General features: G+C 37.8%; 2 protein-coding genes across 7 annotated transcripts; one reads left to right on the top strand and one right to left on the bottom strand.

Annotated features, from left to right (window-relative positions):
• Positions 1-40: 40 nt before the first annotated feature.
• On the top strand, positions 41-1,145 carry LOC118747711 (hsp90 co-chaperone Cdc37; the record flags this gene model as incomplete). The annotated part of the gene is given in 2 exon segments (XM_036481810.1): positions 41-700; positions 773-1,145. Coding segments are annotated over 2 exon segments (948 nt in total), but the record flags the coding sequence as incomplete, so codon positions are not given.
• Positions 1,146-5,029: 3,884 nt separating this feature from the next.
• Positions 5,030-15,153, bottom strand: LOC118747710 (CLIP-associating protein). 6 transcript variants are annotated; one of them, XM_036481803.1, is made up of 3 exons: positions 14,437-15,153; positions 13,895-14,226; positions 5,030-11,585 (listed from the first exon to the last, which is right to left on the bottom strand). In XM_036481803.1, the coding sequence occupies exon 3, from the start codon at positions 11,488-11,490 to the stop codon at positions 7,015-7,017; it is 4,476 nt and encodes a 1,491-aa protein (XP_036337696.1). In that variant the 5' UTR covers positions 11,491-11,585; positions 13,895-14,226; positions 14,437-15,153; the 3' UTR covers positions 5,030-7,014. The 6 variants fall into 6 exon arrangements, with proteins under 6 accessions (XP_036337696.1, XP_036337699.1, XP_036337700.1 ...); XM_036481806.1 differs by having other exon boundaries at positions 13,895-14,621; positions 14,688-15,153; XM_036481807.1 differs by having other exon boundaries at positions 14,688-15,153.
• Positions 15,154-15,239: the final 86 nt, after the last annotated feature.

The raw sequence follows: 15,239 nt of genomic DNA, 5'->3' as shown, positions 1-15,239 counted from the left end.
TTTTTTCTTTAAAATTTGTTTAAATGATATTACCATGCAGAAAGAGTTGGAGAAAATTCAAAAGGAAGGCAAAGAACTCGACCGGCTAGAAGAGGAGCTTATCCAAAAGGAGAAAAAAGCTCCTTGGAATGTGGATACAATCAGCAAACCTGGCTTCGAAAAAACTGTCTTAAATAAACAAGCTGTGCGAAAATCAGACGAGAATCTCACAGAAGAAGAAAAAGAAGCACGAATGAAGAAATTTGTTAAAGAAAATGAAAAGTTATGCAAACAGTATGGTATGCTACGTAAATACGACGATTCCAAACGCTTCCTTCAACAACATTTGGATCTTGTATGTGAGGAAACCGCAAATTACTTGGTCATTTGGTCCATTAATTTGGAAATGGAAGAAAAACATGACCTAATGGCACATGTTGCGCATCAGTGCATCTGTATGCAATACATATTAGAACTGGCAAAGCAATTGGAAATTGACCCACGTGCCTGTGTTAGTTCGTTCTTCTCGAAAATCCAAAACTGCGTCCCCGAGTACAGAGAACAGTTCGAAAATGAAATTGAAGGTTTCAAGGGCCGCATAAGGAAACGAGCGCAGGAGAAGATTCAGGAAGCATTAGTTGAAGCGGAGGAAGAAGAGAGGAAGGCGCGACTCGGGCCTGGTGGACTGGATCCAGCCGAGGTGTTTGAGACGCTGCCAGAGGTAGGTGACTTATAAAATTGCTAATGAATATACATACATATGTAACTGAAATGTATTGTTATTTTGAAATAGAGCCTGCAAAAATGCTTTGAATCGCGCGACATAGAGCTGTTGCAAAAAGCCATTGCCGAATTACCAGTCGAGGAAGCCAAATATCATATGAAGCGTTGTGTCGACTCCGGTCTGTGGGTGCCAAATGCAGCAGATGCCGAAATTGGTGCCACAGAAGAGAAGGATGCCGAAGCCGACGTTGAAAATGCAGATAATGGTAAATTTAAGAGTGTTGCTGGTGGTGGCAAGTTGGATAAAACGGCTGAAGAACCAATATACACAGGAGTTAATAGCGATGATTTGGATTGATTGTACGTTGATAAGGGAAAATAAAATGGCACCAGTTGTTTCGCCTTGAGTGGCAGCGAATGGACGATATTAATTAAAAAAAAAATTGCTGATACCACACACACGCATACATACCTGTAATGTTTTTCAAAGTGGTTTTCCTGAAAGTAAAGAAATACATAAAACATGTTTTGTTGTTAAATTAAAGAAAGGCAGAGAAAAACAAAAGTGCATTAGATATGTATTTTTATATTGTGTCATCATAGCATACCTGTTATTGCTGCTAAATATATACATGTATGCAATAAAAGATAAACTTAAATATGTATGTAGGAATTCTTACCTTGAAAGCAAACAGCAATTTATACGTAGTATTTATTTATAAACAGGCCATACAGAATGCGCTTAAAATGCGAGATGGCTTGCATTGTTATTTAATCATTGTAAACAACTTTAAATAAATTTCATTTCTATACATTTTCGTACATATTTAGATTTAAGTTCCCTTTCAAATAGCTTCAAATAAATCAAGTTTGCCCTAAAAAATGCGCTTTTTGAAATAAAACGCCGGAATAACTTAACAGATGGGTAGTAGATAATTGAACGGGATATGTACTTCGAGCTTCGGGTCTACATACATACATTTTACGACCAGATGGGTAAGTCACGTTTCTTAATATCAACTTTAAACTTTTTGTAGTTACTCTTGCGGGCTTACATGTAAAAAATTTTCACTAATTTAAAACGTTCCCTTATTTGGAAATATTTGTCTTCATTCATATACACCAATGAATGTATTACTAAATGTATTGATACAGAGCATCCGTGTTTTATTTTTAAACTACACTAGCTAGTAAGTTCTAGCGTGCGTAACCATGCAAGGTTGCGCGAATTGGAAATCTTCAACTTCTCTGGTTTATTAATTAAAGACATGGATGCTTTTTATTAATGCGTTTAGGATTACAACCAGTTTTACCATAGCAATTTGGCCAAAAGTTTTTTGTAATAAGTTTAGGAAATAAATACAGACATCGAAACCGGTTGTAAGAACTATGGAAAAGTTAATTATAGAAGCATAGTAAACATGTGTATTTGCTGTTGATGTCTTTGTTGTAGCAATTTATCAAAGCCTTGGTTAACTTATTAATCATTCGTCCAGGTCAACTAACTTTGTACGTATGTATTACGTAGTAGCCAAAAAGTGATAAAAAATTATTTGTTGTTGTTATTTATTTTTTCATTACGTATTCCGCAAGCATAAAAGGCTTTTGAAAATTCAAGTTACCATAAGAGATTTGCGATATTAAATAAGACAGAGGATATGAGCGTGTGTATGGTACATAAACGAAGAAAGTTTTTAAAATTATTGCTCGATTATTTTATGATATTTATTTTTTTAGGAAAATAATTATTACTGACTTTTATTTTTCACTTAAGAATAATAACTATTCAAAAAGCTCAAAAGCTATGTTTTTCAGAGATAGCGATATCCTAATAAAAGGGATGTTCCAAAATTATCAGATAAAAATTTCAGTTGGTTGCGTCTGTATGCTATTTTAAATTTAATAATCAGTTTTATGTGGAAAAATAAAACTCGATAATAATTGTTATATCTGAGCGAAAAAAAGTGTGATCGACAAAATAAAAATCAACTAATAATTATTTTCGTTGAGCGAAAAAATAAACTCAATAATTACTTTATTTTAAGCGAAAAAATGAAAATCAGAAAATAATGATTAAATGCTGATTTAAATTATTTTACTCATCATGATTACCATCCCTGATAATTTACCTTATTCTTTTATACCTGTGTCATTTTTAATTGTTCCATTCAAGGCGAATTTATATAAGGTGGTGTTGTTTAATCAGCTGTGAGTAGCATTTGATTGTCAAAATTTTATATTTTGCTAGTGAGTGAGTGAAAACGTGAGAGTGTTTGCATTTTCTGTCGCCCTTTTTCATTCGGAGAAGAATAGCTGAAATTTGACAATGACCAGCTAAAAGCAAAAACAAAATTCAAGTAATTGTTGTTATACCACCTTATATGAATTCGCCTTGGTTCAATTGTTCTTAGATTTTATTTTACTAGCTGATTTTGTGTACGTGTTTCGCCTCAAGCATGATAAAAATATAGTAAGGTAGAACCGCTGAGAGTCACTTTTAAAATTCTTGACGTTTCCAAACAATTTAATTTTTAAATTTACTCACAAACTCACACACACACATTTTCATTTTCAATCTCAAGCAACAACAATTTCGAACAGTTTCAATTTTTTATTTTCACTTTTATATGATTTTAAAATGTTGGCAAACTTAAAAAAAAATCATGGCCGACAAATTGAGAGAATGGTTCTACCTTGCTATGTTTTTATCATGGCCTCAAGGCTTCAAATGTCAAATTGAAAAATTTTGTTTGAATTTCCACACACACTTAGGGCCGGTTTCTCCATCTCTGGTTAACACTAACTCCCCGGTTAAACATTGTTATCGACGTTCTAACTCCATGCATATAACAGGGAGTCGATAAGGTCGGTAACGATGTTTACCGGGGGATTAGTGTTAACCGGAGATAGAGAAACCGGCCCTAAGGGCAGGTTACTCAATGTCTGGTTAACACTAATCTCCGTTTAAACATAGTTATCGACGTTACCGACTCCCTGTTGTATGCACGGAGTCGAAGACGTCGATAACGATGTTTAACCGCAGATTAGTGTTAACCGGACATTGAGTAACCGGCCCTAAATAAGGATAACGTCGGCGATGATTTTCACAGGAATATCGTGTCGAATCAGTAACTTCCGCTATAGAAAATGCCTGCAGGTTTATTCCGCCAAAGCAAAAACAAAATACATGCAAATTTTTGTTTTTGTACTCCTGCTATCACCTTATATTAATACGCCTTGCAAAAAGTCCTCCAAATACAAACTTAAAAAGTTTCTTTTTAAAAATTAAATAAATTCAAAGTCTAAAATTATGGAATATCATTACTATATAGTGATTAGCCATAAATTCTAATTTATTTTCGATAATTGTAACTTTCTATTCAGATTTTTTAGAAAAATTCCAGGTATGCAGTTTTATAGCCCATTCAATTTTAGTATAACAAAGTGCACGTTTTACAAAACTGCATACCAAAATAGAATTCTGAATAAAAATTTTTAAAATTTGGCCAATTTTTATAATTTTTGTTCAAAGTTTGAAAAGCGGATTTATACGATGTTTGTTGTTTAACTACCTATGCTTTTATAAAAAAATATTAAACATAAAATACACTAAAGAAATATAGTCAAATCTCTTCAAAGTACGGCGAGTCTATTATTTCTACCGTCAGTGTGTATATGTATGTATGTACATACTTACATATTGCAACAATGCGAATTTAGAAGCGAAGCGGCGTTAAAAACGACAGGGACATAAAAGCGACAATTCCAACGGGAATAGGCCCGATGGTTTCGAACATTGAACTCACCCTCGTGTACATATGTATTAAATGGGTTTGAAAAGAGCCCAAAAAAGATCAAAATCCAAGGCAACTTTTTTTAATGTTGGTTTATTTATTAAATTTTCAATTATTTTGAAAAACTAAGCTAGTCTAAATATTTGTTTATTTCGCATATTAGCATTTTTTTAATTAATGATCTCTCACTTCATGTTACATTTGTGTATTTGAATTCTTCAATTGTTATACATATGTAAATAATTTCCAATGACATTAAAATGCGCTCCTTGTGTACGCATGGCGCGTTAGCGTATAGTTTTTAATTCGGTTATGGTATTTGCCAGTTCTACTAGAGCATTTGTTTCTTTACATACTGAATGCAAAGAATCTGTTGTTATTAACTTGTTGCAAACTAATTACTTAGCATTAATTCTTGCAACGAATTAGTTTCATGTACATATACATATATATCAATGTCAAGTGTATAACGAAATTTAAATACGTATTTATATAGTTCTAATTTTAATTGGATTACTTGTATTTTTTTTTTAAGTTTATCTATTAATGCTTAACTTTCTGCTATTTGTTTATAAGGTTTCTTTTTTTGGTTACAGTTTTTATATACTTTTTTATTTCCTTTATTAAGCAATGCTTTTATGCAAATGTCCAATTGAATATTTAAAAACGAGTTGCAGAAACAAAAATGTATCGAATGATGCGAATGTGAAAAAAGGCAGACTGAAGAAAATGATGGTAAAATTTTGCTGGCATTTTTTCCCTGCAAATATCAATTATTCGATTATAAACACAACACATTTTCATAGATATTTTGATTAGCAGAAAAAATTACAGCTGCATACATATGCAGGTTTTTTTTGTTATTTATTGTTTCTTGGAATAATTTTTTTTTTTTGCAAAAATAAACGCAGAGAAAGTGTCCACTTTTACTGAATTATTGTACAAATTAGATATTAAAGTATGCATATAACTTAGATGTAGGATTAACGCAATTAAAAATTAAATTTAGTTTTATTGTTTTTTTTTTTACATGTATGTATGTATTTTACATCAATATTTTCGTTTTGCGTAAATAGTCGAAATATCGTTTTTAGAAAATCATTAAGCTTATAAATACATGAAATACAAGTAATAATTAAAAGAGGTTCGTTTAAAAATTACACTCAAAATTTACAAAATAAAATGCAACACAAAAAATAAAGTAAACATAAAAAAGTGGAAAGAAAATTTAGAATACATTTTAAAAATAGGACATTTCAAACATAGCAAGTGACAAAATCCTACAGATACCGGTTTACGTAACAAAGAGCGCGGGTTTACAAAAACAAATAATTATTTTAGCTTTTTTCGATTGTATTCGAATGTTGTGTAACCGGAGAAAGTGCCCAAATTAATCATTGCTAGAGGTGTTGACAGGCGTGTGGCATTGTTAATTAAACATTTTATGTATAAAGTTACGGAGACAAAGAATGTGCGAGAAAAATTAGTTTCAGTTTTGTTCTTTCTACCACTCGAGTTAATTAAATGTAATTATAACTAACAAATTACTATTAGTTATCAGCGATATCAGTATCAATTAATTTATAGGGATTTCTTTTTAAATATACATATTTATGTTCTTTTTTTGTTGGTTTGCTTATAAGTAAAATTATGCAAATACATATTTAATTTCTAATGTAAACTCGCAAGCAGTCGCTCATAACATAAGCTGTCATGCTTTAGCCAAAGTGGAGTCGAACGAGAATAAATGCAAATCAGGTCAAAACGCAAGAAGCAATTGGAAAGTGCTGGATTTTATTATTTAAACTACTGATATCGGTTGAATAAAAAGCAAGGTTATAAAACCAGCTTCGAGTATTACAGCTCGTAAACTCGAAACTCGGGAAAAGTATACTTTTTTTTTTTTTAAGAATACCGTTTCTGTTTTACTCGGAATTCTTACTAAAGCCGTAAGTGTGTTGTACTGCAATTGAACAGCTTACTTAATAAACTATTTCCTAAGCCGCATTCTTTTGAAATCAACTAATTTTCAAATATTAACCAACGACCGCGCTGAAATAAAAAGGCCCTCCATATAAACAAACTATCAATTTTTCCGCAGCAACTTATTTTTCCGGTCATATTAGCGCGTTTTTGGAATAATGAATACGTTAAAGCGATTTTCGCTTACAACAACCCGATCACCTAACCCCACTTTGGCACCCCAGCAAGCCAGCAAGCTGCTTAATCTGTGTTAAAGAGTATTGCATTTAATGCCTTTACCTAGATTAAGAAAATTTTAACAAATCCAAACACAACATGTACGCACACAACATACACATATACACAACACCGCCCCCACAGTCGACGGCGTTCCAATCCATCAGCTTAACAAACGATTGAGTGCCGAAGAATGCTAACGACCGCCGTACATTTATTGGTACTCGTATCGTTGTTGTTGTTGCTGCTGCTGTGGTGATTGCCGCCGATCTACGTCCGCCGCATCTTCGTGCGCCGCCGTCGTATGTGTGCGACGCAATCATGATGATGAAGCTGATGAATTTTTCGTTGAACTGCCACCACCGCTGCTTCCGCGCTGCTTGTCGATATACACATTCAATAAACGCACTTTGCTTGGATTTAATACCGACAATTTCGGTTTCACCTTTTCCTCACCCATCACTATGTAGAGCTTAACGATACAAAAAACAGCTGCTTTCCGCACCATCGATTCGCTGTCGTCGGTGAGACGCGCCAAATTCGGAAATATGCTATCCAAATGAAATTCGGTCAATTCGGCGCCGTGACGGTCGGCCAGCTCTGTGAGTAACTTCACAGCGCACAAGTTCATCGGATAGCAACTGGTCGCTATAACAGGGTTTACAATATTTATGGTGGCATTCAGTGGCAACGAAGATACAATACGCGGTATGATCAAATCGATTTCACGCGCTGTCTCCTTACTGTGCGGATAACAATTGATAATGCGCAGCAATATCAGCTCAAGGAAGTTACTCCAAGTATCTTTCATTTTGGTGCTGCGTACAATTTTGCCGAGCACACTTATCACGGCGATCATCACATCAGCTGTTTGTGATTCTAATAGCCCGAGCAGCATTTTCATGATCGCGCGGAAATGTTTGTTTGGAAGCTCGCAATTGCCACCTTTAATGCAGATCTCCAAATTGGCAAGCGCTTGCTGGAGCTGATCCACTGGCATATCAGGTTTGAGGCCACATGCCACGCGTATAATTTCGCTTTCGGTCAAGCCGCTTTCGAGCACAATTTCACCGTTCGAGGCGACGGTGTAGTTGCAACGAGAGCTATGATGTGTGGAGCCACTTACCACGGCTGTGTTGGCGTTGGTTGCTGATGTGAGCCCAACATTTGTGGTCATGCGTTGATGTTGTTCCAACAGGTTTGCATCTAAGCGCATTGTAGTGCTTTCCGGTGTATTCGATTCCGTAGTGGTGGCGGACTGTGTCTTTGAATTGGAAGATGCACACGAGTCTTGCTGATCGTGCAGGTAGCCATTATAGCCGTTGGCATTGGAGAGCGAATGATACTGACGTGTATTATTGGTGGCTGACTCAATGCCGACACCTACTCCAAAGCAATTACGGATCTCCTCGGATGTTTTGTGTATATTATGCTGAACATCAGCCTCCGAGTAGAGTTCGTGGTCGACTGACGACTGTCGCGAGCGGGGACTAGTATTGAACTGTGGCTGCAGCGACGAAAATGGGCCAAGCGATGGGCTCTGTAGCGGCTTAGGACTGGCACTTGAATGCGGGGAGGATGGTGAATTTGTGCCGGAAGTACTGCTTCGTCGCAAATGTGACTGAATGATGGCTTTTGCGGTATCCTGATAGCCCTTAGGTAGGCTAGACAACAACTTGGTCATTTGTGGTGTGCTGCGATTATAGAGCGCAATGAGACATTTACGCGCTTGATCACGCAGATCTTTGCTCTTGGGGTCACCGGCTTGTTGGACAATTTTTAGCACAGCCTTATCAACCGCCAACGGTCCGTCATCGGAAGGAAAGTCGGTGGATTTGCAGTAATTGGTTGCCAAGTCAGTGAGGAATTTTAGTATGGCTATTTTTGTTTTAGTGCAGGGAGTTTGCGCTGTATCGGCTAGTATGCGGAAGACATCCCTAAGCTGTTGGTCGGGCGGGAAGTATTCATGCACCACTTGTAAGGTCTTGTTGATTTTAATGTGCATTGAATTGAGCAATTCCATGCCAAGTTTGTTGAATAGTCGCGTCAATAATACGAACAGCCAGTCCTGTAGTTCGTTGGCATGCGTTAGTATCAGCTCGGTAACTGCTTCAAGAAACAATGAGTACACCTTTGTGTGTGTTTCCACGAATATTTTACGGAACATATCTAAGACAGCTTGCAATTGTTGTGGTGTCAGTTGATTGCCATCGGCCAGGTACTGAGTCAAGCTGATGACCCCGTCCTTGCGTTCGGACCAAAGCGACGAGTCACAGTACTGTATGATAGTATCAATGTCGTCGAATGGTGCGCGTGTGCAGCTCCAGTCCAGGCGGTTTCTTGAACCTGACAGTGAATAGTTCGAATTATTGCCGCGTGTCATTGACGAATCAAACGACCGCTCCGAACACACCGACGATGCCTCGGAGTCGTCGGACTCGTCGCGCGGCAGCAATTTGCGACCCATTCTCAAACCAGCCGTATACCCGCGCGAATACTCGCCATAGTCGATGGCCCGCTCCGATTCCGGTGAAAGCGCGTCAGCCAGTGCGCTTTCTGCTTCTCGGCTCTGCGGCAATATGCGCGCAGCAGACAAGGAACGCGGATTACTGCGTTCAGGAGTGCGTCGGGCTGAGTTAGTAGCGCTATTCTTGGAATAAATACTCCGTTTCATGGCAACGCGGGTTGGACTAGTTTCCCGCGAGCTGGTCAATGAACGCGGTATGCCAGAGGCCTTTTTCGGTATGGTACCAGTTATCGGTCTATAGCCGTATGGTTCACGCAATTTAGAACTGGGTGATGTGGAACGCGAACCAGGTTGCGATTGCGATACTCCAGCGCGGCCACGTGTACGCGCCGCAATTGCTACATTTGACGGCGCAGGTGTACCTACGCCCGTCGTTGTGCCACCGCCCATATATCGTGGACGTGGTAAAGAGGCTGTGCCTGCAGTGCCTGTACTGTTAGATGTCGCTGCAGGCGCATTGCCAACAGTGCTTAGTTTCTTGCGTGGATAAAACGAGTATTGGGCGCGTGCTTTGGCACGTTGGGCTGCAGCAGTGTCTACTGCGGACACGCTGCGCATGCCCGCCGCCGGCTTCTGTATTGAACCGGGTGAACGTTGGAATCGCGGTGCTGCCGCTGCAGAGCGACGTTCGGCCTCGATGAGCACATTGCCACCATCTCGCTCTCGTTCTAGGGCACGTTGCGACGCAATGTCAAGCGTTGTGTATATCTGATCAGCAAGTTCCGGAAAATGCCGCCGAAATTTCCAATAAGCGCGACGCGAATGACGACGTGCCTCATTATCTGCATCCGCAATCGTGCGCTTGAGAACGTCACGTAGTTGTTGTGAGCAGCGCTCCATGGGTTTTGTTGGCCATTCATCAAACATTAAACAAAGCATTTCGCACAAAGCGGCCCGAATGTCCTTCGATTTGGATTGTTGTAGTGTGTCCGTAACAAGTTTTATCATTTTCGGCGAATGTGCGAACTTGATGATGTACCTGAGTGCGATATTCGATGACGATGCGATAACTTTGGCAGAATTTTGAATTAAATTTATAAGTGCCTCCATGATAGCCACGCAGAAAGGTTCAAATTTGTTACGTAGTGTCTTTGCCATATAAGCGATTGTAATGCACGCCTCACGTATAACCTGCGAACGCAATTCCTCCTTCAATATGTCGAGGAATGGTATTGAAAGATCTTTCAATTGCGCCACGAATTGCGGTTGCGATTGTATATTTAGCATTAATAGTGAACGTATTTTCTTCAACGAATCTATGCGCTTCTCCCAATCGGCATTCTTATCGCTTATTACAACAATAATATTCCTATAAATGTCATCCATGTCTTTTGGATGAAATATTGTTAATTGTGGCACAATTTCGAAGGTCGATTCGAATATTTCCGCAGTGACAGCGCCAGCATCGCTACTTGCACTCGATTCCTGTGCACTGGGCTTACTTCGCATTGTCGAAGACACAGTACGCTTAACGATTTTCGTCGGACGATCCCGAACACTCACGTTGTCGGACTCATCGTGACCATTATTGGCGGCGGATGCATTAGTTTGCAGAGCCGATTTCAGCAATAGACCTTCTGCTTTAATTTGATCGAATTTCTGTTCTAGTATCGCTAATTTGGTAGTGGGTACATCATCCATTTTACGCAAGTCCGCACGCAATCGATCACCAACATGCTTATAAATCTCCACCAGCGTCTGTATAGCTGCATCGCGTACGGTGGCTGTAGGATCGCCCAGCAATGCGCTAATAGGCTGTATATAGGTGCGTACACTCAATTGCGATGTGCCATATTCGTTCAACGTGTTCACGATGGTCTGCAAAAACTCTTCGCGTACTTTGGCATTCTTGTGCTTGAAGCAGGCGACTGCAAGCTTATCAATGGTGGTCTGTGGTGCAAGCACTTTGTATTCCATTACAATTTGCAGCAGCAATTGTGCTTTCTCACGTACGGTATCCTTGCTGTCGCCCAGACGATCGATCACATGAGGCAACACGGTTGCGTTATACGCATTAAAATCAGGACCAAGTCTTTTGATTAACTCTGAAAATGCTTCCAATGATTTTTGTGCTATTTTAAAATGACTGCCAGTTAGCCAAGGCATAAGACCATCCACCAGCATGCCCAAATCCATGCAAACAATCGAATTTGACTCATCGCTCAGGAATGTGACCAAGTCTTCGGCGAGCAGAGCTTTGACACGCATATCGGCTTTAGGCATCATTTGAATGAAGCCATCCAAATCGTTCGGCTTGCGATACGCCATATTTGTGATTTTTTTTTGGAGTATTCGTATTTTGTTGAGGGTAGTAAATAATTAGTGTGCGGCTACGGCTACACGCCGTAAAGTTATTATCTATACTGAAAATATAAGTGAGAATAAATATTAGCGATGATAAGTTTGGCATTATTAACTTTAATAGAAAATTGCTAGCTTGTTGCTGTAAAAGCACTGTTTGTCCCTGCTGAAGTCAGTAAAATTGTTCACGTATTTGAGATTTTGGTTTTAAGGAAAGGAAGAAGACGCAGATAACATAAATACATTTAGAGATTTCCGTTGGCAGGACTACTAGTACGAATATTAAATCACTTTTAAAACCCAAAGTATTCAGTTCTTTTCTTTGTTTGTTTCTGCATTATGCTTAATTTTAATGATACTTTTTTTAAATCTGTTCAACACAGTCGCTAAACCAAAACAATTTATACGCCGCCGGATGTTATGAAGGCTTTCTTAAGCTTTAGAAATTTAATTAAGCATGGAAATCACTAAAATAATGGCTATACTACATATTTCCACATTTATATTATAAAAAAAGAAAACTGATAGAAACCACCTTTCCATATATAATTATTCTCGTGCAGTTTTGTATGTATATATGTATGTACACAGCCGTTTTTATGTGCCACCTTGATGGAAAAAGTGTTTTCTTTTACCTTTCTTTACTTGTTATGCTTTTGACTACTATGCATATACATAACATAGATAAATGTTACCGCAGCTGACATCGACCCACCAAACTGTCGACCATATGACGCGAGTGTGGGAGCGGTTGGGTTTTAGCGAGTGAATCATCTTTCCTGGCTTTGTAGCAAAAAACTATATGTATGTATGTACATAAAAGAGCAAAAAATGGAACTACCGGCTATGGAGCACGGCTTCGTTCGTTTCTGTTTTTGTAAAGGTGGCTATAAGGTGTGTGTGTGTGTGTGAGATCTAAGAGTGGCGTATACTCAGTCTGTTCAATATTTTCATACGTTCGCCCCACCGCTCGCCTGCTTGATCCGCTTTTATTATTTATATTCATATATGAATTTACTTATTTGGGTAAAATAAAAAAAAATCGACGATATTACTTCCACGACATAGTGATTTATTCCATTTATTTACGCGAATAATATATGCGGTTGTGCTCTTTTATTCTTTCTTATTATTGTTCCTTTACTTTTATGGAGAATTATAAATGCCAGCGTGTTTATCGAGAATATCAGGCTGAAAAGTACAATATGTATGAACAATGAAATGGAAAATGCTAAAAAAAATCTCTATTACAATCAACAAAGCAGCCAATTGCCAAAGCAACGATAATGCAAATAAAATATAAACAGTGGAAAGATAACATATACCATTTAAGAGGTTGATTTGTGAGCATATCGAAATCTAAAAAACCTTTGCCAATTTAACAAGTAGGTACATATTTAGGTAAATAATAGCAAACAATGTTTCCACATTACTAAGTTAAATACAATAATGACGTAATGGCAAGTTTCAAAGTCCAGCAATTTGTTTATACATATTGCTTGTTTTTTTTTCTTTTCTGTTCCAAAATTAATTCAATTAAATTCACTCCCAAATTAAGAGGTTTTTACATCCATTTACCCTACGTTACAAATTTTATAATAATCATGTTCTCGACAACTTTTCGTTTTGAGGGTATAACAAATGTATGTGTGTAGATGAGGCGCAAGGCAACACCAACTACAAACATACATGTACATATACACAACCACAACACAGCGGCCGTCAACGTTGCCATCGTCATCGCTCCAACATCGAATTTAATGCATACGCAATTTTCTATTTATAAGCATCGTTTTGTTCAGTGATTCTCACTTGAACTGAAAGAAACAAATTGGCAAACGTTGCCGGTTAACGTACAAACATGTCCCCACCGACAGCAGTGCACGAGTTGATGACGGATGGAGGTGCAGAGAAAATCTCACTGCACGCGCTGCGTTGATAATTGGCCAAAGAAATGTCAAAGTGATCCCAAATTGATTTCAATTGGACGAGCAATAAACAAATAGATATGAACAATGCCGTCGTAGCGGCACTCGCTCCAACCGCTTAAATAAACATCATTAATACATACATACTTATATACTTAAGGTGCAAGCTAAGTTTCTCCATTGCGATGTGGTCACATCGCGCCCACCAATTACTAGTTTAAACATGGAAAAAAAAACCATCGAAGTGGCACATAAAACTCACACAAATCAAACGACTTCTATGTCTCAATTGTGAACTTTCTGTAATCAGTTTTGGTAGTTTTTATCATAGTGAAATAATTTTATTACAATAATATTATTTCACTATAGTTTTTATCATGGCTTTCAGTCTCAAATGTCAGGTGTATTGCAATTTTAATCAATTAAAAGGTTTAAAAACTCACCGGGTGAAAAGAAAGATAAAATTTCTTTCTATAACCAATAATGATAATGCGGCAGCGCTAAAGGCTGCTTCGGCTGCAACACCGTCAGCAATGTCTGCCGACCGCTTTGGCGAAAAATGCGCTGTGACAAGTTCTCGGGTTGGGTGGTTGCTAGTGCTTCTTCTTCTCCGACTAAATTTTGATCTTTCCGCCCTCCCTCAAACGAGAAGTTGGCAAAAATTGATTTTCCAGTAGGGCCACCGTTTCAAGAAATCAGGAACCTACAGGGCGTTTGCTCTCTCCTTGGTTGACACTTTCGTCGATTCGTCAACTTGTGCCTTGCCTAGGAATGCCTGCAAATTTTTCACTTTTATTAGACACCAAATCTCACTAAATAATTTTATCAATGCGACCGGCAATAAAGCACATTTTCAGGTTATGTTTAATTTGCTAAGGTATTGGTATTTTCATATGTTAATAAATATTTAATAATTTTTCTCTATAGTTATTTATCGTGTCCGATGTCTAAAACGTCTGCTGTTGCTTTTACTGTATGTACTCACAATTAACAAATTCCAATGTCTTTTTCGTCTCTCTTCTATGCACTACTTTGCTTGCCTTGGTCGTTGCTCCTGTTGGTTTCTGCTTTGCGGAGTTTTTCTTTGCTCAGTTTTTCTCAAATTTATATTTGTTTAATATTTTATTTATTCTTTTTTGTTTAACAATTCGCATAACTTCTTTTTACGTACTGTTTTAATAAACCCTGACGTTATCCATGGCCTCACTAACAAAAAAAAACACAACAATAACTTACATACACACAAACTCGATTCACTCGCTTCTGTTTTACCACTCAATTCGCGTTTCTCGCCGTTTCTCTGCTCAAGCTTTCCAATGAGTGACGCAGTTGCGGTGGATCCACTTTTTTCCCAAATTTTATCTGCAGCGACGCACACTGTACTGCTTTAAATTACAAAAGTTTAATTTCCAAACGAAATAAATGCAAATTTTCGATTTTGTCACACTTCGCCATAACTTTTGCACATATTTTCGATTCGTTCGAGTTTTATTTTTAGTTTTAAATTCACAGTTTTTGCAGTCACACGCAGAAACGTTGGAAGTTTTTCGCTCTTCGTAAAATTATGTCATTTTCAATTTCGTCTAGTGATGAGCAATGAGCGATATTTCACTATCGGTGATTTTTCCAGTGTAATTTGAAAATCACGCATAGCGAAAGATAATAAAGGTCGAAGAAAAATTTACAATGATTTTGGAGGCATTAATAGTTAAGTTTCTCTAGTATTTCTCTGAAGTTCCGATGCGAAAACTGCAAAAAATCGCAGCCATTCGCCGATTAACACAAAAT

This window comes from Rhagoletis pomonella, unplaced genomic scaffold (assembly GCF_013731165.1).
Source record: "Rhagoletis pomonella isolate Grant_MI unplaced genomic scaffold, Rhpom_1.0 Rhpom_scaffold_00012, whole genome shotgun sequence".
NCBI lineage: Eukaryota > Metazoa > Arthropoda > Insecta > Diptera > Tephritidae > Rhagoletis > Rhagoletis pomonella.
Note: the sequence above shows the minus strand (reverse complement) of the source record. Positions and strands in the feature narration are given on the sequence as shown.

Bases quoted from the DNA above. Each gene is read 5' to 3' on its own strand.
- LOC118747710 (XM_036481804.1), bottom strand. From the start codon at position 11,490: ATGGCGTATCGCAAGCCGAACGATTTGGATGGCTTCATTCAAATGATG.